We start from the raw sequence: 24,268 nt of genomic DNA, 5'->3' as shown, positions 1-24,268 counted from the left end.
CAAAGGTTGTTAGAGTGTGGTTTTGGTTCGGAGGTGGGTGGAGTGGGCTGGTCTTCGGACTGGTTTTGAAAGCAGTTATGTATTTCGGCGATTTTGTTGTGGAAGAATGATGATAGAGAGTCACAGAGGTCTTGGGAGGGGGTGATGTCGTTAGTGCCTGCGGAGGGGTTAGTGAATTCTTTGACGATGTTGAATAGTTCCTTGCTGTTTTGGGCATTGTTGTCAAGTCGATCCTTGAATGCTGATTTCTTGGTGGATCGGATTAGTTGGTGGTGTTTGCGGGTGGCAATCTTGAAGGTGGCTAAGTTGTCAGTGGTAGGGTTTTTTCTCCAGGTTTTCTCGAGAGTCCGACAGAACTTCTTGGATTTCTTAAGGTCATCGTTGAACCAGGGGGCTTTTTTGTTACCTTGGTTGATTAGATGGTTTTTCAGGGGTGCTAGTTCGTCTGCGCTGTGTGTGATCCATTGTGCGAGGTTGGTGGCTGCTTGGTTTGGGTCCGATGAATTGGCAGGGGGGTTTTGTTGAAGCGACGTGAAGAGCTGGTCGGTGGTGATTTTGTTCCATTTTCTTCGGGGAATAGGTTGTGGGGGGTTATGGGTCTTGGATTTTTTGTAGTAGAAGTGAAGCAGCTGTGGTCCGTCTAATGGAGAGCTGTGGTGTGATCGAAGGAGATGTGCTTGCTGGAGGTGAAGATAGGGTCAAGTGTGTTTATGACACTAGAACAGGGTATAGGGTAAGACACTTAACTGCACTCAATCTAATGAATCTTGGTCACGTTATATCTGGGGGTGCCAAGAACCTGAGGCCATATACCCCTAGGCCTCCAAAATCAGTGCCGAGGCACTGTACACAATTCAAAGAAATAGTTCGGCACACCATAAAATGTTCAATGAGCAATATCAGAGAGGTCAAAAAATATATCAGTAAGCCATTATGTATTCTTTTCTTTCTTTATTTTCAATCTTCACAAAGTAGCCAACGCGTTTCGTCCAAAGGACTTCTTCAGGGCGAATTGATGGGATGTAGTATAGTATACAGGATTTTATCAGTTGGAACAAATTTCTCCAGCTGTTATGATGGCACCTGTCTCCAGATGCTGGGATGGCAGCTATCCTTTTATTTTTGTGGTAGATTGAACAGGTTTTTGAAAGATGAATATATACTACATCCCATCAATTCGCCCTGAAGAAGTCCTTTGTGCCGAACTATTTCTTTGAATAGGGTCAAGTGTGTGTCCGGCAGAGTGGGTGGGGGTGTCAACGAGTTGTTTGAGTCTGAGATTGGCCAGGTTGTCCAGAAGGGTGGTGGTGTTGTTGTTGTTTTTCTTATCCAGGTGGAAGTTGAGGTCTCCCAGTAGAATGTAGTTCTCGGATGGGAGGGCATGTGGGCTGATGAAGTCAGCGATGTCTTCACTGAATTGTGAGCGGGGTCCTGGGGGTCTGTAGATAAGGGTGCCTCTGAGTGTGGTTTTAGGGTTGGTGTGAATCTGGAAGTGAAGGTGTTCGGCGGTGGCGAGGTTCTCGTCGGAGCTGATCGTGATGCGGATGGTCTTCTTATGGACGATGGCGATGCCGCCTCCTGTTTGGTTGATGCGGTCCTTTCGAGTGATCTTGTAGGTGTCCGTAATGGCTATGGCGATATCTGGGGCTGATGAGACATTCATCCATGTTTCTGTAAGGAAGGCGACGTCCGGCGATGTAGTGTCAAGTAGGTTCCAGAGTTCGATGGAGTGTCTGTGGATAGAGCGGGTGTTGAGCAGGAGGCACTTTAGGTGGTTAGTGTTGGAGCTCTGTTTGGAGTTAGTGGATTTGGTGTGGGTTCTGATGCAATCGAACTTGCAGGAGTGGCAGGTGAAGGGTCCATGGGTGTGGCCTGGGATGGCTTGGATGCAGTTAGGGAGCCGGCCTGGATTAAGCGCAAAGAGGGTGTCAGCGTCGTATATTATGCGGGTGCAGTGGGATTTGCGAGGACCAGGCGGTCTGGCACTGGGCGCGGTCCAGGCGCGGACGGGCATAGGCGGGCTTACCTTTGGGGCACCTTCGGCGCGCATAGGGCGCGACCGCTGCGCGTGAACGCTGCACGCGTAGGCATCTGTCATATGTGGATAGTGGAATGGGAGGGGCGAGGGAGGAGCAGCTGGGAGGCGGGAGCAGGATGGAGATCCGGGCAGGGAGGCACAACAACAACAACAAAATGGCAGCAAGCCAATATCGAAACAGGATTGGGGCACAATCGGAAATAGCGTGATGCAAATGGCAGTGGCACCGGCACAATCAGGCACAAATGAGTCTACAGGCAGCACAGCACAATTTGAAATTATCGTAAAAGCGCACCTTGGCAATCAAGCGCTACGATCTAATTGACATAAGCAATTAATAAACAGACGGGCAATCTAGCGCTACGATCTAATATTAATAATTAATCAGGCTACAGCAGTTGTGGGAGCAAGGTGAGATAAGCAATCAGCAGTCTGGCGGTATAGCGCTACGATACCAGGCGGAGCAGGGAGCAGCGTGGGGAGCGACCCCTTCTGATGGGAACAGGACAGTCACAGCGGTACCACGATTGGCATTTGAATAAAGTACGTTTCAGTAATCCAGGCGAGATGTAATAAGAGCAATGGCCGATGACACCCTTAGCTCCCCTGGAAGAAAGGGAAACATTTTCTTCCAGGTCTGAATGATCTAAAAACAAGAAGAACTCACCGTTCTATTGACCAGGGTGTCAAATGCCAAAGTATTGTCAAAGGCCAATCCCAGATTTTTTGTCGCGCCCACCGGAACAGGGAGAGTGACGCAGGCTTTCGGTCACTAAAAGTCAGTCCGGATCAAATTTTCCACGCCAAAAACCAGTTCTCCCTCAATCAAAATGCTGACTTCATCCTGACAGGACCTAAACATGTCTGCCCCCCCTTCCCAGTCATCAGAGATCAGAGATGAAGACGATGATTTGGGTGTCATCCGCATAGGACGACATGTGGGAGCCGAAGGATCGCATGAGTTTTGGTAGAGGGGAGACACACAGGTTAAATAGAGTAGAGGAAGGAACCCTGAAGGGCTCCACCAGGAAGTTGGAAAGGCTAAGTCCTAAAGTCCGCACAGCTGGCTGTGAGAGTTCTGGTCACTAAAAACAACGTCCCTTAGCCCAGCCTGTCACACGGTGAGAGACGGTGTCGAAGGCTGCGGACAGATCAAGCATAGACTACCACTACTGACAAAATAAGAACGGGAGGGTATTTCTGAACTAAATAGAAGTTTCTTCTTGCAAAAAACGTGAAAGCCGCTGTAGTCCGCAGGTTACAATGTGATTTCTGCAGCAGGTACCTGACCCAATGAGCTATATTCTACCTTGAGTCGCAATGTCTAGCAGAAATTAAGTGATCTATAGACTGAATGTGCCTGACAGTGTGAGTGCTGAGGTGAGAGCAATGACAACAGACTTGTAAGACCCGTAAAGTAGCACATTATTTATTTATTTTACGCCATGAAGCGGCAGAAACACATGTCTGTTACTTTTGTAGACATGTTGTAGCAACTTTCAGCCTGAACCAAAACACATGATCAATTCAAATCCAAAATCCAGCTTATTTGTAAATTGAAATTACTGCCTTGAAGCAAGTAAATCAGTTCTGAGCTCGATCTACAGCAGCTCTTCCTCCAAGGAAGTGAATTCTACAAATAATCAAAGACACACATCTGCAGGCCTGCCCATCCACTGCTTACCTCAGCTCTATGGCTGAGGACATGTAGCTACAAACCACAGGAAAGACCTTCTCTGTGAAGGTGTCTGTGTAGGTGAAGAGGTGCTCCAGGGTCTCAGCATTGAAGAATGACACCAGCCCCCCCTCGAAGTCCAGGTAGACGCCAAGGTGTCCTACTAATGGAAGCGCTCTCGAAAGGTTAGCAGTCGTGGGGTAAATCTTAGAATTATATTTAACTCGCACCAAAACCCAGAAGCCACTCTCAGGCTCAACTCGCACATAGGCATTCCTAGTAACAGACTGCCTGGCCACCCCTATATACCACAATCTAGCAGAAAATGTTTCAAAGCTGCGTTTGGGCACAGTCAGCTCCCAGTAATGCCTCCCAGAGGTGAAGCCCACAGTTCCAAGAACACAAGAATGTTGCCAAAATCTCTCTGCATTCTTAGCAACATTTCCATTAACAGATAGTCTTGTGACTTGCTTTCCATCTGCAGAGATCTTGAGTGCAGGGTGAGCCGTGTTTGGATCCAGGAAGATGGATTCTGAGAAGAAAAAGACAAGGTTACTCTGTTGAGCTGTCAGGACCTCATTTTTTATCTGTCTTCAAACCACTGAGCCCAGCAGCTTCCTTCTGTCATCCATCCTCCCATCTGTCCATCACCCCTTTCATTGCCCATCTGTGCATCCTCCTGTCTGTCCAGCTCTCAGGTCCTTCTTATCCCTTTCCCTCTTCTGAGCCCAGAACCTTCCTTCTGTCATCCATCCATTCATCTGTCCATCACCCCTTCCATTGTCCATCTGTGTATCCTCCTGTCTGTCCAGCTCTCAGCTCCTTCGTACCCCTCTCCACTCTTCTGACCCCAGCAGCTTCCTTCTGTCATCCATCCTTCCATCTGTCCATCACCCCTTCCATCCTCCAAACTCTCCATCATCACCATTGTCTATCTATGCATCCTCCAGTCTGTCCAGCTCTCAGGTCTTTCTTTCTGATCTATCTCCACCCTTCTAAGCCCATCCACTTCCTTCTGTCATCCCTTTTTCCTTGTGTCCACCACGTCGTCCATCTGTGCAAACAAAGACAAGGCTATAGGCAAACACTTGTACCCAGGAATCCTCTATCCTGTCACTTCTAGAAATGGCAGAAACCTTCCTTGGCTGTTCAGACCAGGAACCCAAACTAGTAGTCTGGCGAGCCTTCTGGGGGTGTATGCCCTCTGACCCATCAGCCTGGGTGCAAATGCACCTGGGGACAGGGGAGGGCAGATTTCTACTTTGGGAGTCAGAGGCAGTGCATGCTTTAAAGCTCACCTTTTGAATGGGCCACTTCACTGCCATCCTGTCAAGAAGGGAGACATTACCTCTGTAGCAGGGATTCTGCCCAGAAACTGAACCATGTTTGGAACCATAAAACATTGATATGAAGGGACTCAGTCACCGTAATACCTCAGTACCTATGAGGCCGTGCCCGACCAGCTATAGTGACCCACTTGCTCTCCTAAACCTACCAGAGAAACAAGTGAATAGGCACCCCAGAATACAGCCCTCTCGACTCTCTCAAGTATCACGGTAACAGGACACACCCTTTCTCTCTCTCACTCGTACACAGTAGGATAAACACATGACAGGAAGGAAATTTAGAATGTTTATTCAAACTATTGTGTCCCAAAGTGCCACAATTAGAAAACAATTACATATCAGAAACACCATATAGGCCTGGGAGGTGAACTCCGCTCCATTCGCGGACTTTTCTGCACTCTGCGCTCCACGGAACTCATGGAGTGTAGAAAACTCCCCGCTCCTGCTCACCAATGGTAAGTTCGAGACTGTGAGCTGTCAAAGGGGCAGAACTTCTACTCGAGCGGCATGAAGTTTCAGTGCAAACGTCAGTTCATACTGCACTCCGCTACTTGCGGAACTCCGTGGAGTTTTTTTGTCACTTCGCAGCATTCCGCGTAGCAAAACTCCTTCAAACTACGCGCAGGCCTGATTAGCAAGACTATTGAACAATATGCTAGAAAAATCCCTGTCATGATATAAGACAGAGTAACCTAACCCCCCTCTTCCTACTGAAGCTGAATGATTATATATCATAGATCTCTGTGATTAGTAGTGGACACCATACCTTAGCATACGCAGATGGCGTTCTACACCTCAGCTGACGTAGTGATCTCATCTCTGAAGTCTTGCTCCATGAGTGTTTTTTCGCTCCATTATATGACAAGACTTCTGTGCTCCTAAACAGCAGCTGTGCTCTTGAGCTAGGTCATGGTGCTAATGCCCGACCAGAGGGAATAACAAGGGGCATTGTTGTTTGACCTTGTCTAGGATATTATAAATACCAGTGTTAGAAATGGGATCTCTGGTTGGCTAAGGCTTCCGCCAAAGCCGGGCAGAGACAACCACTCTAGTCAGGGAAAGGGAGTTACACGCCAAAGATAACCGCAGCTCACCCCCTTGGTAGCTTGGCACGAGCAGCTAGGGTTATCTCGATGGCGATGTGTAAAGCATTTGCACAACACACAAAGTACAACACACTAGGAACAGCACAAAAGAAACTCCACACAAGGTTATATATGAAAATAGCCTTTGTATTGTAATAAAAAAACATCAGATAGTAATCACACAATATACACTGTGCCAACTGGAACGGGCAATGTTTACAAGGGATTATTTACACATGACAGGGCCACGTGGGCCACTGTCAGAATTAACACTTGGTAAGAATAGTAAAAGTAAGAATATATATGAATTTAGAACACAGCCAGTGATCACTGGCAGACACTATACTCAGCATCAACCTGTCACATAAATCATACAGGCACAGTATCACATAAGGCGAGAACTCTATCCCGTGCCAATCTCATAAGTCTAAATATTGTAGACCATAATCTCCTAACCATAACTTGTATTAAGAAATAAACTTAATAACAAAACCTGCAGTAGGGAATCAATTAAACCTAGACCACAGTACAGAAATAAAACATAGGACAGTAGGGAAAAACCTAATAATCATAAAAGCACATCTATAAGCATAAATCACAGTGCATAAAACATACTACAAACTTTACATTTCCTAGCACCTTTAAAAAGTACACTAGGGCCTTTGGCCCTACAAACCTAATAGTCCACTGGGCCAACTGGCCATCTATAAGGGGCTCAAATGCCCTCTGTCCACAAAGTCAGGGCTGCGGCTTAAGCAGTAAAGGTCAAGGGTGCGCCACTGTGCAAAACCTAAACGTTGCAGCTGAACACTAAGCTGGGCAGCTGGGACTCTCAAAGGCAGGGCCTAAGCGTAGCAGCTGGCACTAAGCTGGGCAGCTGGGACTCTCAAAGGCAGGGCCTAAGCGTAGCAGCTGGGACTCTCAAAGGCAGGGCCTAAGCTGGGCAGCTGGGACTCTCAAAGGCAGGGCCTAAGCGTAGCAGCCGGCACTAAGCGCTGCGCAGCTGGGACTCTCAAAGGCAGGGCCTAAGCGTAGCAGCTGGCACTAAGCTGGGCAGCTGGGACTCTCAAAGGCAGGGCCTAAGCGTAGCAGCTGGCACTAAGCTGGGCAGCTGGGACTCTCAAAGGCAGGGCCTAAGCGTAGCAGCTGGCACTAAGCTGGGCAGCTGGGACTCTCAAAGGCAGGGCCTAAGCGTAGCAGCTGGCACTAAGCTGGGCAGCTGGGACTCTCAAAGGCAGGGCCTAAGCGTAGCAGCTGGCACTAAGCGCTGTGCAGCTGGGACTCTCAAAGGCAGGGCCTAAGCGTAGCAGCTGGCACTAAGCGCTGTGCAGCTGGGACTCTCAAAGGCAGGGCCTAAGCGTAGCAGCTGGCACTAAGCGCTGTGCAGCTGGGACTCTCAAAGGCAGGGCCTAAGCGTAGCAGCTGGCACTAAGCGCTGTGCAGCTGGGACTCTCAAAGGCAGGGCCTAAGCGTAGCAGCTGGCACTAAGCTGGGCAGCTGGGACTCTCAAAGGCAGGGCCTAAGCGTAGCAGCTGAACACTAAGCTGGGCAGCTGGGACTCTCAAAGGCAGGGCCTAAGCGTAGCAGCTGGCACTAAGCGCTGCGCAGCTGTGCAGGCCAAGGTAGGGGCGAAGGAGTGCATCTCACTCCTAGATTAAAGAGCACAGGTTCCCTAGAATAAAGAAGACCCTAAACGTTGCAGCTGACCACTACTTGCTGGGCAGCTGTGAAAGTTAACTGCGGTACGGGCTTTCATGGGCCCCTGAAATAAATGAGCCAATCGTTGGAGCCCTCTAGGCTCTGAAAGCAAACATGTGCCTGGGAGCACGCTGGCTTCTGAAATAATGGTGCGCCCAACAAGGGGAAGAACTTCCCCCCAAGCATTGTGGAGCCGGCTGGCACTTTAGACAAATGTGCACCTGGTAGAGCCATTGATCTATCTCACATTGGATCACAGGGGCTGCAGACATCCATGCCCCTTGGGTCAAGCCCCCTCGGTCTCGCGCTAGTAATACTCACAGATGGTTTACCTCACAACTTCAGGCGCAAAAATTAGAAGTCCGTCAGAAAGAAAGGACCTGGAGGACCAACTATTCCCAACAGGATAGGGTGACCTACTGTGCTGCTCGCAAGGTCTACCAGAAATCCATCCTGGCACAGAAAACAACTTACTTTTCTGAGCTCATCACACACTCACAAAATAAATCCAAAGACATCTTTAAGATGGTGAATGAGCTCTGCGACAGCGACAGAACGGTCCCCCCGGTGATCCCTACCCAAGCATGGTGCGACTCTTTAAATTCTTTCTTTATCAATAACATTTTGGACATAAAACAATGCATAATCCACTCTCCAGTCCCACTTCCTTTGGATGATTCCTTCTTTAACCCTTCTACGATCGAGGCTTTTCCACCGATTGACGCTAAAACCCTGTCCGAACTCTTTAACCGAGTTAAATCAGGTTCTCCTGACGATGTTTGCCCCCCACACATATATAGGGACATAGGCCTAGCCATACCTCAGAGTATTCTTCCCGCACTAAATGCTTCTCTTATCAGCGGCAGGGTACCATCTCGATTTAAACAGGCTCTGCTCATCCCCCTGCTGAAGAAGCCGGGTGCAGACCCACAAGTCCTGGTCAACTATAGGCCTATTTCCTTGCTCCCATACTTGTCAAAATTACTGGAGGCATATACCTCTACCTGTCTCTCTAAATTTATAGAGGACAGCGGCTATCTTGAACCCAACCAAGCAGGTTTCCGTCCCTGTCATTCGACAGGAACTGTCATCCTAGCCGTCCAAAATGCATTAAGATCTAATGCAGACAAGGGCATCCACCAGGCCCTTGTCTTACTTGACTTGTCGGCCGCGTTCGACACGGTTGATTTTTCCATCTTAATCAACCGTGTCGAGCAGGCCGGCCTTAGGGGCACAGCTCTTGAGTGGATAACCTCTTTCATCTCGGACCGCACTCAGTCGGTTAGACTGGGCCCTTTTACCGCCTCTAGAACTGTTTCCACTTGCGGGGTCCCACAGGGGTCCTCACTATCCCCTTTGCTTTTTAATCTTTACATGCGCCCCCTTCTGCATCTCCTAAAGCGATTTAAAGTTACAGTTTACAACTACGCTGATGACTTGCAGCTCATCTTTCCCCTGACAGCACCCGATTCTGTCATCGAATTCCAAGCAACGATGCAACTGATACAACGCTGGATGAGCCTTAACCATCTTAAGCTCAACCCGGGGAAAACCAAGCTAATTGTCCCCGGGACCAGTAGTATCAGTTGGGGCCCACATTTTTGGCCTATTAGTCTTGGACCTCCGCCGCCCATCGCCTCCTCGGTGAAAAGTCTCGGAGTCGTTTTGACCTCGGACCTATCACTGAGGGGCTAAGTTGGCGCGGTCGTCTCTTCCAGCTTCTATCAGATAAGAAAGATTAAAAAAATAGCGCAGTTCTTATCTTTTTCAGCACTTATTCAAGTCACCATCGCCTTGGTCCTCTCTAGGCTGGACTTTTCCAACAGCATCTATCTGGGCCTTCCTCTCGGTCTCCTTAAACGACTGCAGTTAGTGCAGAATCAGGCAGCTAGGCTGCTTCTTAAACAGCCTAAGTGGCAATCCATCAGGCCAGGCCTTGAACAACTACACTGGCTGCCTGTCCCCGGAAGAATAATGTTTAAGACCTGCTGCATTATATTCAGGAGCTTACAGGAGACAGGGCCACAGTTCATCACTCAGCTGGTCACCAGATACAAGCCCACTTTGAATCTTCGCTCCTCCAATAAAGACATCTTGATTGTTCCTTCTTGCAACAGGAAACGCCAGGGTGGTAGATGTTTTCACCACCTAGCTGCTGTTTTGTGGAACTCTCTTCCGCTGACTCTCAGGCAAAGCCCCGATCTTTTGACTTTCAGGCTCTCTCTTAAGACCTGGCTATATAAGCAAGCATATCCGCAGTAGATTTGTTATGTTATGTTCCTTCCTTCAACAGCGCCATGAAGCCCACGGGCGTACGTGCGCTTGACAAAAAACCCCTAACATAACATAACATTGAGGCTCGGGGATAATGAGGACAAAAATGAGGGAGAGACCACGGACCCCTCTAGACCCTTTAAACACGGTCCCCAAATGTTGGAGCCATGGAGTTCTGAAAATAAAACCTGCCGACTGTTGGAGCGGCCCACTGCGAGACGGGGCCGCTCAGAAGTTTAAGTAGCCTTGTGCCTCGATCAGGCACATCACTTGGTCATGCTGCGCGCCCCAGCCCTGCCCCACTCACCGGGCTGATCTGGGCGGCACTCTCATAGTTGTGGATGCAGCGGGGGCAGGCACCGGCAAAGTGTCTTGCTCCTCCTTGACAAGAAACAGGCTGTGGTGCTTTGTGGGGCACTCTCTCCTCACTAGAGTAAGCCTTTACAAGGCGGGCTTCACCCGGTCCCCCATCTCGGGACCGGGACTTAGGATGTGGAGCCCGCGAGGCTCCCGGCTGCCGCCTCCTTCTTCCGGTCCTGCCATGGCCCCGCCCATGTCACAGGCAGGCTGGCCTGAATTCTGGGGCGGCTGAGGCAGGACGGCAATGGCAATTCTCGGCGATGAAAACGAGGGGCCTCTGACCCTGTTTACCAGGCAGGTCGATCCCCTCACCGCCACGCAGCCCCCTGTGTGACCGCTTCCTGCTGTTCTGACCTGACTGCCTGTGACCGAGTGCCAGCGCCTTACTTCTCTTCTGTACCCCGAGTGTGTGCCTGTGTCCACCTTCTCTTTTGTTCCCCGAGTGAGTGCCTGTGCCCGTTCTGCCCTGATTGTAATCCCTTTTTTTCCTCTGTTTCCCGTGATCGCCGCGTCACCCCCTCGCCACCCGTTTCCCGGCGCCACGTCCCGGTAGCTCCGCCCCCTCGCACCCCATTGGCCGCCCCGCTCCCACCTCCCAGCTGCTCCTCCCTCCCTCTTCCACTCATATGGAGGCAGCGCAGCGAACGCGCAGCGGACGAGCCGATTGTGTGCCGAAGGCGCGCCAAAGGCAAGCCCATCTGCGCCCGTCCGCGCCTGAACCGCGCCCAGTGCCAGGACCCCTGGCCCCCACCGATGCAAGAAGACCCGACAAACCTATGACGCCGCCGCCCTCAACGCACTCAATGCCGGCTGGAACCCCTCCTGCTGCCGAGCCGCCCCGAAACGCATCCACGGACCCTTCACCTGCAGAACCTGCAAGTTCACCTGCCTCCGAACCTGCACCGCACCCGCCAAGCCAAACACCAGCAGCAACCTCAAGTGCATCCTGCTCAACACCCGCTCTGTCCACAGACACGCCGTGGAAGTCTGGAACCTGCTCGACACAACATCACCAGACGTCGCATTCCTCACGGAAACCTGGATGAACGCATCCTCGGCCCCCGACATCGCCTTCGCCATCCCGGACGGGTAGAAGATCATCAGGAGGGACCGCGTCAACCAGACCGGAGGAGGCATCGCCATCTTCCACAAGAACACCATCCGCATCATGACCGACTCCAACGACACCGTTGTCGTCGCTGAGCACCTCCACTTCCAGATTCACACAGACCCAAAGACGACCCTCAGAGGCACCCTCATCTACAGACCCCCGGGACCACGCACACAATTCAGTGAAAACATCACAGACTTCATCAGCCCACACGCCCTCCCCTCCGCCGACTACATCCTCCTAGGGGACCTCAACTTCCACTTGGAGAACAACAAGGACCACAACACCGCCGCCCTGCTGGACAACCTCGCCAACCTCCGACTCAAGCAACTGGTCAACACCCCCACCCACTACGCCCGCCACACACTTGACCCCATCTTCTCATCCAGCAAGCACATCACCTTCAGCCACTCCACCGGACTCCACTGGACCAACCACAGCTGCGTCCACTTTAGCTTAAGAAGAACCACAACCCACCACCACCCGCAACAGGTTCCTCACAGAAGCTGGAGAAAGATCACCGCCGACCAGCTCACCACCTCCCTCAGCCAGAACCCACCCACCAGCACAACGGACCCCAATGAAGCAGCCCTCAACTTCACCCAGTGGCTGACCGCATGCGCTGACGAACTCACACCACTGAAGCCCCCCCCAGCAGACCCAGAAGCAAGAAGGCCTCCTGGTTCACCGACGAACTCAAGGACTCCAAGAAGACCTGCCGCACCCTCGAGAAAGCCTGGCTCCTCGACCAGATCACTGACAACATGACCGCCCTCAAACACGCCACCCACAAGCACCACCAGCTCATCCGCACCACCAAGAAGAAATCACTGAAGGAACGACTGGACAACAATGCCCACGACAGCAAGGAACTCTTCACCATCGTCAAGGAGTTCTCCAACCCCAGCACCGGCAACAACTACATCACTCCCTCACAAGATCTCTGCGACTCTCTCACCTCGTTCTTCCACCGCAAGATTGCCGACATCCACAACAGTTTCGCCGCACCACCCACGCACCCAACCGTTGAACCAACGTCCCCCACCACCACCCTCCGCACCTGGACCACGGTGACCACCGAAGACACAGCCCGCACGATGAACACCATTCACTCCGGATCTCCGACTGACCCCTGCCCCCACCACGTCTTCAACAAGGCCAACTCCACCATCGCACCCCAACTCTGAGACGTCATCAACACCTTCTTCGACACCGCCACCTTCCCGGTGAGCTGGAAGCATGCCGAGCTCAGCGCCCTACTGAAGAAAACAACAGCGGACCCCACCGACCTCAAAAACTTCCGCCCCATCTCGTTCCTTCCTTTTCCTGCAAAAGTCATCGAGAAGATCGTCAACAGACAGCTTGCCGCCTACCTCGAGACGAACAGATCCCTCGACCCCTCGCAGTCCGGTTTCAGAGCCAACCACAGCACTGAGACCACCCTCATCGCAGCACCCGACGACATCCGAGCCCTGCTCGACAACGGGGAAACAGCGGCACTCATCCTCCTGGACCTCTCCGCAGCGTTCAACACTGTCTGCCACCGCATCCTAATACAGCGCCTCAGCAACATCGGCATCCAAGAGAAGGCACTGGAGTGGATCGTCTCGTTCCTCGCCGGAAGAACACAGAGAGTCTGCCTCCCCCCGTTTCGAACCGAGGCCACCGAAGTCATCTGCGGTGTTACGCAAGGATCATCACTCAGCCCACCCTCTTTAACGTCTACATGAGACCTCTTGCCACCATCGCACGCCAACACAACCTCAACATCATCTCCTACGCCGACGACACCCAGCTGATCCTCTCCCTCACCAGAGACCCCGACACCGCCAGAACCAGCCTACACGATGGCATGAAAGACGTCGCCGAGTGGATAAAGAACAACCGCCTGAAACTGAACTCAGACAAGACGGAAGTCCTCATTCTGGGACCATCGCCCTCCACCTGGGACGACTCCTGGTGGCCCCCAGTCCTGGGCACCGCTCCCAAGCCAACAGACCACGCACGCAACCTGGGATTCATCCTGGACTCCTCCCTCTCAATGACCAGACAAGTCAACGCCGTCTCCTCATCATGCTTTTACACCCTACGCATGCTTCGCAAGATCTTCCGATGGATCCCAACCAAAACCAGGAAGACGGTCACCCAGGCCCTTGTCACCAGCCAATTGAACTACGGAAACACCCTCTACGCCGGAACCACAGCCAAGCTACAGAAAAGACTCCAACGCATCCAGAACGCCTCCGCCCGACTGATCCTGGACATCCCCCGACGCAGCCACATCTCTGGCCACCTGAGGGACCTGCACTGGCTCCCGTCAACAAGAGGATCACGTTCAGGCTCCTCACCCACGCACACAAGTCTCTCCACGACCTGGGCCCCAAGTACCTCAACGACCGCCTGACCTTCTACAGGCCCACCCGCCAGCTACGGTCTACAAGCCTCGCCGCCGTACCACGCATCCGAAGAGCAACTGCCGGAGGCAGATCCTTCTCCTACGTGGCGGCCAAGACATGGAACTCCCTCCCCACCCACCTACGGCGAACCCAAGACCATCTCGCCTTCAGGAAGCAGCTCAAGACCTGGCTGTTCGAGCAGTAACTTTCCCCTCCCCCAGCGCCTTGAGACCCTCCCGGGTGAGTAGTGCGCTATACAAATGACGTGATTGATTGATTGATTGAGTTATGCATTTGTAGAAAAATTCTTATATAACCCCAATTCGATGCTGTAAACTTTGCTATGGGATTTACAAAGCAAGCTTCATTACTATGTAATTTACTATTCTAACACCAGTGGGCGCTTACCTCAGGGAAGGTGCTGGTCAGTGTTGTAATGGCTGCATTGTAAAGGCATTGTGTTTTAATGCATGCGTTGTAATGGATTTTCCCCGGGCAAGAGGTATCAGTGACAAACGGTTACTTGCAGGTCGAGTTTTGTAGAACCCACAAAATGTTAAGGTGATGCAGGTCCAAGGACCAAGCCACTACAGTCAGTTCAATTTTACCTGGCCTCAGAAGCCTGAGTGCAGCGTTGTCCTGGCTGTCTTTGAAGCTGAAGCAAAAGCCTTGGAAGAACAGGGTTTATAGATAAGACAGTGCTAGCGAGGACATTTGTGCAAAAGGTCAACTACGAGGCCACTGTCATGGTCAGTTCAAGGTGTTGCATGGTTGCCTCTTGTTGCAATGTCGAGGAAAGGGAGTGGCAACCAGACTGGTCACCAACAAGCCTTGGTAGTGGTAAGGTCAGCAAATTAGTACTTCAGCGTCCGGAGGTCAGAGGAGAACGTAGCCACCTTCAATTTCCTGGAGATCAGGACTATATTTCCCACAAAGCATTGGATCCTCTACTGTTAGGCTTGGCATCTTTTGGCGTGTTTCCCCTGAGTTTGTGCTTTCTGACCTTACGGTTTTGACTCTGTTTATGCAGGTGTAATGATTCTGCGCACTTTTCTCACTGCTGATCAGTAGTAAAGTGCAAGTGTGACGGTAGTAAAATGTGTTATGGATTGGTGTTTCCATGGTTGGCCTATTTGATGTATGTGTCAGTCCCCAGTAAAGTGCACTGCGAGTGCCAGGGCATATAGATCACATGCTATTGGTGGGCTCCAGCACTGGATTTTGCCACCCACGCAAACAGCCCTTAAAGTGTAACTCTGGCCTGCCATTGCAGAGCCTGTGTGCAGCCTGGGGCTGCCATGTCGACTTGGCAAGTGCACACACTTGCAAGTCCCTAAACCTTTCATTTTCTACATGTTAGTCACCCCTAAGGTAGGCCCAAGGTACCTCCATGGGCAGGGTGTGTTGTACGTGAACGGTAGGACATGCCCTGGTCGTGTGGCATCCCCTGAAAGTGAATTACAGCCTATTTCCTGTTTCACTATAGCAAGGCTACATGTCACCATAGGCCAGAGTGGGCAGTTTGATTATAACATCCTATCATCCTAACTGACCTAGGGAAAATGGTAGAAATTCGAGTTTAGTATTCCTGAACTCAGAATGATAAAAAAACATATTTTAGTGAAGTTGGTTTTAACATTCTGTGTTTGCAAATACCACTTTTAGAAAGTATTTATTTTCTTTCCTAAGCATCCAGCCTGCCTCTGCAACTTGTGTATTGTCTGTCTGGTTTGTGTGTGAAAGGGGCTGGAGGAGACTCCAGGAGACAGGGTCAGTAAGCACAGGGCTGAATAGACCTATCTGCATGTAGAGTGGTGGAAGGAGTAGCACCTGGGCCTGAATAGGGCTGTGCCCGCCTTCCACAATGCTGACTCCACCTCCTGTGGTGCGTCTGATGAACCTGTCCCACAATGACTAAGGAAGAAGGTGCACACTGCCAGAATGCACCCAGAGCTGGTTTGAACTAGGTACAGGACCCTCTGCCTTCAGAGGACAAAGGATTTGTTAGTATAAATATTGGGGCCCAAACCCCAAGATTTTAGAACTCTTTTGGACCATGAAGACTGCCAAGAAGAAGAGCTGGAGACGCTGTGAGGAGGAACTACCACTTTGTTGTGTGCTTTGCAGTGTCGGCCTGCAGTGGCTGCTTCTGTCTTGGGCAGTGAAAGGAATGGACTGAAATTTTTGCAATCTACTTTTGTGAGTTTCTCCAAGGGCTTGAGGTAGAGCTTGCCCCCTGTTCAAGAAGTCTCAGGAACAGCAAATTCTTCAAGCTCTTCTGCCCTAAGCACTGGGGACTGTGTTGTTTTGTGCTGCAACAGAAGAAAGGCAACCCAACGAAGTTGAGGATGACATTGGCGACTTTGTGTCCTGATGACCTCGAAGAGGGCACTGCTGCAACGCCGCTCCGCGACCCTGGTCTCACCGACGACGCCTGCTGATGCCGCCACCAAGCCGATGCTCGCACCGCGACTTGTGGGCACCGCACTCCGCCTAGCTTCACGGCAATGCCTTGGTGTCCCTGACGACGACGCTCCATGCCTACGGACTCAACATCGTGTCATACGCAGACGACACCCAGCTCATCCTCTCCCTATCCAACGAGCCCAACACCGCCAGACGCAACTTTCGAGAAGGCATGGAAGCCGTTGCCAAATGGATGAAAAACAGCTGCCTACAACTAAACACCAACAAAACAGAAGTACTCATCATGGGCCCAAACCCCGACGCCTGGAGCGACACCTGGTGGCCCACCGCCCTCGGAAACCCGCCAACCCCCACAGACCACGCACGCAACCTGGGAATCATCCTGGACTCCGAGCTCAAAATGGACCGCCAGATCAACTCTGTCTCATCTTCCTGCTTCCACACCCTCCGCCTCCTTCGTAAGACCTTCAAATGGATCCACCTCGAACACCGAAAGACAGTCACTCACGACCTGGTCACCAGCAGACTCAACTACGGCAACGCACTCTACTTCGGAATAAACAAAAACCTCATCCGCAAGCTACAGAACATCCAGAACGCCGCCGCAAGACTGGTCCTCAACCTGCCAAAACACTGCCACATCTCCCAGCACCTGCACACACTCCACTGGCTCCACGTCGAGGCGAGAATCACCTTTAAGATGCTCACCCACGCACACAAGGCCCTCCATGGCACCGGACCAGCATACCTGAACAGCCAACTCAAATTCCACGCACCCCAAAGGACCCTACGATCAGCCCAGCTTTCCTATGCCATGGTCCCTCGCACCAGAAAGACCAGATCGGGAGGCCGCTCCTTCTCCTTCCTCGCGGCCAAAGCATGGAACGCCCTTCCGCTCCACCTCAGACAGACAACATCGCTCCCCATCTTCGCAAGAAACCTCAAAACCTGGCTCTTCGACAGACTCCCTCCTTGATGGAATGGAACCTCGCTGAGTCCCACGTTGTTCAACCTTTACGTGAGACCGCTGGCTGATGTTGCTAGGCAGTGGGGCCTAACTTTGGTCTCATATGCCGACGACACACAGCTGGCGGTTACTCTCAGCGGGGACGCGGAGCATGATGTCCCCAGGTTTCAGTCTGGACTGAAGGCGGTGGCTAGCTGGTTGTCAGGCAACTGTCTCCAGCTAAATGCCACAAAAACGGAGGTGATGGTTGTCGGTAAGGGAGTGGAGCTGTGGGGTGACCAATGGTGGCCCTCAGAGCTGGGACCCACTCCGACCCCGGTATCGGAGGTGAAAAATCTGGGGGTATGGCTGGATGCGGGCCTTTCCTTTGTAGGGCACACTAAAAAAACTGTGGCCTGTTGCTTTGGACTGCTAGGGGCTTGAGATCTGTTCTCAAGTTCTTTGACGCCCGACCAGGCAGCTAGTGATCCAGGCAACCATCATCTCTCGCCTGGATTATGCTAGCTGCCTTCTGGCCGGGGCCAACCAGGCCGAGCTGACCCGTTTGCAGCGGGTTCAGAATGCTGCGGCGAGGGCGATTGTTGGCTTGCCCAGATTCAGCTCGGTGGCAAATGTCCTTCGTTCCCTACACTGGCTCCCTGTAAGGAAGCGCATCCTCTTCAAGGTTCTGTGTCTTGCCTTTAAGATTCTGAGAGGTATAGGCCCGGAAATCTTATCTAGTTGTCTCTCCTTTTATGTTCCCACCCGTACCCTCCGTTCCCAGGGCTTGGCCCTTGCTGTGGTCCCCAGATTCAGACTCAGTCGCATGGGAGGCCGCTCGTTTAGTGTCAAAGCCGCGTCAGCATGGAACTCCCTTCCTGTTGAAATCCGCCTGCTGGAGGACCTCTTGACTTTCCGGAGGGCTATAAAAACATTCCTGTTTTAGCTGCTTTTATGTTTTTCCCTTTTCCTGTTGTGTTATGTCCTACCTTGTCTCTGCGCCGGGACGCTCCTTGGCTGGAGTATCTGTGCGCATAATAAATTAATATAACATAACATAACATAACATAACATAACATAACACACCCCCCCCCCCCTAGCACCTTGAGACCCTTACGGGTGAGTAGTTGCGCTTTAACAAACTCCTGATTGATTGATTGATGCCAGAATTGCTGCAGCTGCTTGCAATATGGTTGGAGGGCACCGCTTGTAAAGTTACACTCTGCACCACCCTCATCCCTCCCCGCAGCCTTGGCCTACCAACGCCTGTGCCATAGACTCCAGTTTGTCAGCCAACGACAGCGCTTCAGCAACGACGACGACGCTGCTTGCACCGTGACGAGCACCGCCTTCATCTCACACCGTGACCCTGGTCAAATCGACAACACCAACTAATGCCTCCACCGAGCCGCTGCTCACACCCCGACCTGAGGGCTACGCACGCCGCACCGGTGCACTTCACACTGCAGCACCCGACGCCTGCAAATGCTGGTGCTCCTGACTACAACAAAGAGGAGTTCGATCTGCAACGCGTGTAACTTCAAGTGTTGTAATTTGGCAGTGATCAGGGTTAGCATCAGCTGAATCCATCTTGTTTTCCGGCAGCCATCTTGTCTGCCATGTGCTGCAATGTGCTCACCATGTGCTCTGTCCTACCTTTCTGTTTTCTGCTCTTGTACTCTGCCTAGAGACAGGTAATATTTAGCCTCTTCCACTTTGCACATGCTCAGTTGAGCTTGCAGCTGTCCATGCAGCTGTTATTAGTCTGTAACTGTCAGGATGTGTTTGCTAGTTGACTTTGTATTTTCTGTATGACCTTATATGTACATAAAACCTGCATTTTGTACTTATACTGCCTTCTGTTGAGCCCCTGTGTGGTTATAAAAGGACCAAGCTCCTTCTGTTCGGTGTGCTACTTCATACACTACCGAAGGGTATTGTGTGAATGTAGTTCCATCTCATGAGATTAAAAAAGACTGTTTTTATATTCCAGTTTCCGTGCCAATTTCTATCCTATTGGTCTGAGGACTTTGTGCAGAGAAGGTCATCGACTCCCTGCATTTCTGAAAGGTACTGTCAGCGGGTCTTCCCGACACCGTAGCTGGCCCGCGACTTCGCGGTCAGCCAGAACTGTTTGGATATGTTTGCTCACTACGCCGTGGTAGTCCTGGACGGAGTTATCCACATCAAGGAACTGCTTTACCAGGTTATTTTGATAAGACTTTTAAGTACTATATCATGGATTTTTATTATTTTGGTCTTGTTTCTAGTAAATAAAAATATTGCATATTTTTCTAAACTGGTGTGGTGTCCGTTTGTAGTGCTTACATTGAATTACTGTTGGTTATGTGCAAATGCTTTACACACTGCCTATAAGATAAGACTGCCTGCTCGTGCCAAGCAACCAAGGGGGTGAGCAGGGGTTACTTTAGGAGTGTAACTCCCTTATCCTGGAAGAAGGGTCATTATTTAGACAAAGGGGCATGCCCTTGCCAACTAGCGACCCCCATTTCTAATGTCTACTTGTGGGTGATTCCTCTGAGGGCCCGATATTCAGCAATTGTTTGGTTCATGGAAAGTGTTTTACCTGTGTTTGCTGGAAACTAGTGCCGGGGAGTCTGGAGGTACCTTTGACTCTCAAAGGGGTCCCTCTATCTGGAGGAGCCAGTCTTTTTTCAGGACAAGTTGCAGTCTTGTAGTTTTAGTAGTGTTACCACCAGAGCAGCTTATCCTCCTGTCTCTTTTTTGTCTTTCATTGCAGTCTTCACAGATCTAAGCCTCTGGTGTCAGGGATGTCCCTTAAATCCTAGATTTAGAGGTGTTAGGGGTGTGGGTGCAAGTGACCAATGGGCTACTCCACCACTAGGGTGACCACATCCGAGGATGTGTGTCACTTTTACTACCAAGAATCCTCTATCCTGCCACTTCTTAAAATGGCAGAAACCTTCCTTGGCTGTACAGACCCGAACCCCAACCTAGCGGTCTGGCTAGCCTTCTTGGGGTGTATGCCCTTGTATCACGGTAACAGGACACACGATTCCACTCTCTCACTCGTCCACAGTAAGATAAACACATGACATGAAGGAAGTTTTTCAATGTTTATTCAAACTATTGTGTCCTAAAATGCAATATTTGTGCCACAATTAGAAAACAGTTACATATCAGAAACACCATATAGGCCCGGGCGGTAAACTACGTTCCGTTCGCGGAGTTTGCTGAGTTTTCTGCACTCCGTGCTCCACGGAGCTCGTGGGGTGTAGAAAACTCCCCGTTCGTGCTCGCCAATGGTAAGTTCGAGAGCGTCAGCTGCCACTGGGGTAGAACTTCTACTCGAGCAGCAGGAAGGTCAGTGCGAACAGCAGTTCACACTGCACTCTGCTACTTGCGGAACTCCGTGGAGTTTTTTAGTTACTTCGCGGAGTTCCGTGCAGCAAAACTCTGTGACCTACGCCCAGGCCTGATTAGAATGGCTATTGTACCATATGCTAGGAAAAGCCCTGTCATGATATAAGACAGAGTAACCTAACCCCCATCTTCCTACTCAAGGTAAATGATTATATTTCAAATATCTCCGGGATTAGTAGCGGACCCCGTACCTTAGCATACACAGATGGATGTCCTACATCTCAGCTGACGTAGTGATCTCGTCTCTGAACTTTGGCTCCGTGAGTGTTTTTTCACTCCATTATATTTCAAGGCTTCTGTGCTCATAAACAGCAGCTGTGTTCTCGTGCTAGGCCATGGTGCTAATGCCAGACCAGAGGGAATAACCAGGGGCATTGTTGTTTGACCTTGTCTAGGATGTTCTAAATATCAGGAAAATGCGGCCCACATCTAAAGACCGTGTCTCTGGTTAAAAGGAACACAAAGAAAATTCAAATTAAAAGAATGTCATTAATATCTAAATTTGTCTTTAAACTGGTAATATTTACCAGCAAATAATCAATGAACCTTTCCTGCCTGGTTGAGCTCCGCCAGACCTTATTAGTTGGCCCGTGGCTCCTAACAGCTCGTTAGCTCTCTGGTGGAGCCGCAAAGCAGATATTCCAAATCTAGTAGAAGCGCTTACACCACGGTTTCACATTGCCACGTGCTAAGGGTGTGTTGGTATGGACACAAGGTAAGAGCTAAGCACTTATCAGTGTGGTCAGTAGTATGTTCAAAAGTGTGCTAAGCTAATAAGAAAAATGCACAAACATTAATCAAAATATATCCTATGGCAAAGCATGTGTAAATGTATGAATATATTGTTAAAAGTGAATTTACCTTTGTACATCTGTGGTTGAAGTTTCCTCTTCTCTATAAAGAGAAACAAATTAAACTAAAATCATTAATCCTTGTTTTAAATACAAACTGATGTCCGAACAATAAATGTGTACAAATGCAGACTATAATAGCAAATGTCTCACAGTGTGTAGAGGGAAAATGATACAGTCTGCGTTGAGACGTTCCCTGGATCTCATCAACAAACGAGTACATTTGAGGATCTATCGGTGCTTGTTCTAGAGTCTCGGGCCCAGATTTATAATATGTTCATACAACACAACGCACCAAGACATCTTGCTGCACTGCATGGAAGGGAAAGGGCAGGAAGGCACCTTATCTATCAAGATATGACGCATTCCTGTTCTCTGCCTAAGCTGGTGCACAAACCGCTGCCTAGCGCCAACGCAGACACACCTTACACCATGGTGCAAGGGGGCCTGGGTTACAGGCAGGATTGTTTTTGTGTAGGAAGGTACAGTTTCCTGCACAGAAACAATTGTCAGAGTTATTTTCCTCTTACGAAGTGTGCTGCAGAATGTTGCACACCTAGAAAGAGGAAACAACGAGAAAACAGAAAGATATTTCTTGTAGCGTCCCCCGGGAAGGCGTGGAATTCTGAGTCTTTCCCATGTCTACTAGTATTGGTTAATATTTCATGCCCTCCCATGACAGATTCATGCAGGCAGCAACTTGCGCCACCTTGTCTTACTTCAGCTTTACCGAGCCACAGAGGACCACACAGGGTGGCCTTGCGTGACTTGGCAAGTCTGATCTATGGATGGCGTTGCCCTTGCATCACCTTGGAGACACGAGGGCAACGCAATCCATTAATAAACCTGGTCCAGTCTATATACAAAGAAAGCCTGTTGAGGTGACCTGGCTTCCTCTATAAGTCTTTTGCTCTCCTGTCTGACCAATAATATGCTCCATGTAGTGCATACACGACTAGAAATTGATTTAGAAGCAAGAGACGCTGGTGTAGCTGCAACAAATATCTCATCCATCACACAAAAGACTGTCAATCAATCAAGCTGGATGCATAAAGTGCAGCTAATCACCCAATAAGTTTTCCAGGCACTTGCAGGGTATTCGAACAGCCAGCTCTTGAGGGCCATTCAGAATTCCGGAAGCGAGGTGATGGCCCAGAGGTGCATGGGTAGACTGTTCCAGGTCTTTGCTGTGATGTGGAAGAGGGAGCGTCCTCCACTTCTGCTCCGGTAGATGCAGGGAGTATGGGCAAGTGAAAGGGAGGCGGAGCATAGTCTTCGCGACTATTGGTGGACATGCAGGTGGTGGGTAATGTAGTTTGCGTAGCGCCTTGTGTGAGTGGGTCAGGAGCTTGAATTGGCATCTCTTCTGTATGAGGAGCCTGTGGAGTTGCCTAGGGTAGGATGTGATGTGGGTTTATCAGGGAAGGTCAGGATGAGTCTGGCTGTAGCGTTCTATATGGTTGGAAGTCTCTGTAAGAGGTGTGTGGTAACTCCTTCATAGAGGGCATTGCCGTAGTCCAGTTGGCTGGTGATGCGGGCTTGTGTCACAGTGTGACTCATGTGTAGGGGTGGCCACTTGAAGATCGTACGTAGCATGCCACAGGGCAGAGGCGGAGGAGATGGCGTTGATCTGTGATTTCATGGTGAGCCTGTTGTAAATGATGATTCAGAGGTTTCTGGCATGATCGGAGTGAGAGGGTGAGGGTCCTCGGTCTGATGCCCACCAGGAGTCATTCGATGTGAGGCTGCTGTTGCCAAAGTTCAGTACTTCCATCTTGCCTGTGTTCATCTGCAGGCAGTTGTTCTTCATCTAGTCAGTGATGTTTGTCATGCATCTGTGGAAGTTGTTTCTGATGATGTTGGACAGCGGGTCATCCGTGTTAAAGGGCGTGGGTCTAAGGGATGAGACCTGGGGGAGGCCACGAGTGATCTCCTTGGATTCAGAGGTGAAAGGTGGGAGGTGGAGTCTTTGGGGTCTTCCTGTGAGGAGGGAAGTGATCTATCTAACCGCGTTCCCTTGGATGCCGATGTGGTGGAGTCTTTCGATCAGCGTGAGGTGGCATACTGTGCCGAAGGCTGCCGAGAGTTTGAGGAGGATCATATTTGTTTCTGTGAAAATCCTTCTATCAAGGAGAGGAACCCATTGCAGTTGCTTCGCTGTTGCATAGTTTTTCTCAGTGTCCGTTGGTTGAACAATATTTGAGCTACTGACTGAAAAAAGTATTTATATCACGGAGGAAAAACAATTAATGTGTTTCAGCATTTGATATAGTAATAGATGGTAGTGGGGGAGGAGTTACTTCCTCACACCTTGCATGTTAAAGACTGAGAACACTGGAGCGGTGGTGGGGGAGGGTTACCTACGTGTGTAATATTTACCTTAAACCCTGGGCTCCTCACACAGGACTCAAACATTAAAGATATTATAATCCAAAGGTCTAAGGAAAGTCCCTGAAAGAACCTGCAGAAATAGAGATGCCGCAAGACAATCTTCTCAGATCTGGGATATTTGTGCAGATACTGTAATAAAGAGGTTCTTACTACTGATAAAGAGGTTCCATCAACTGATTAAAGGGAGCAAAAGGGTCTACACATCCTAATGATTAGGGGATGTACCTTGAATATTTGTTGTGCAGGTTTGCTCCTGCGTTTATTG

The 24,268-nt window shown here is 50.4% G+C and overlaps 1 protein-coding gene across 2 annotated transcripts in view; it reads right to left on the bottom strand.

Annotated features, from left to right (window-relative positions):
- Positions 1-3,451: 3,451 nt before the first annotated feature.
- The window catches only part of LOC147736947 (CD5 antigen-like), a 343,294-nt gene continuing 322,477 nt past the window's right edge, over positions 3,452-24,268 (bottom strand). Inside the window, exons 6-7 of one of the 2 annotated variants that reach the window (XM_086953947.1) lie at positions 21,623-21,655; positions 3,452-4,245 (exon numbers count right to left, since the gene is read on the bottom strand). In XM_086953947.1, the coding sequence (XP_086810073.1) occupies positions 3,719-4,245; positions 21,623-21,655 (560 nt within the window). In that variant the 3' untranslated portion in view covers positions 3,452-3,718. The remainder of the gene's footprint in view (positions 4,246-21,622; positions 21,656-24,268) is intronic. The other variant, XM_086953957.1, reaches the window with a different exon arrangement.

Source organism: Lissotriton vulgaris, chromosome 1_1, assembly GCF_964263255.1.
Source record: "Lissotriton vulgaris chromosome 1_1, aLisVul1.2, whole genome shotgun sequence".
Lineage (NCBI taxonomy): Eukaryota > Metazoa > Chordata > Amphibia > Caudata > Salamandridae > Lissotriton > Lissotriton vulgaris.
The sequence above is the reverse complement of the archived record's forward strand: the minus strand, read 5'-3'. Positions and strand labels throughout refer to the sequence as shown.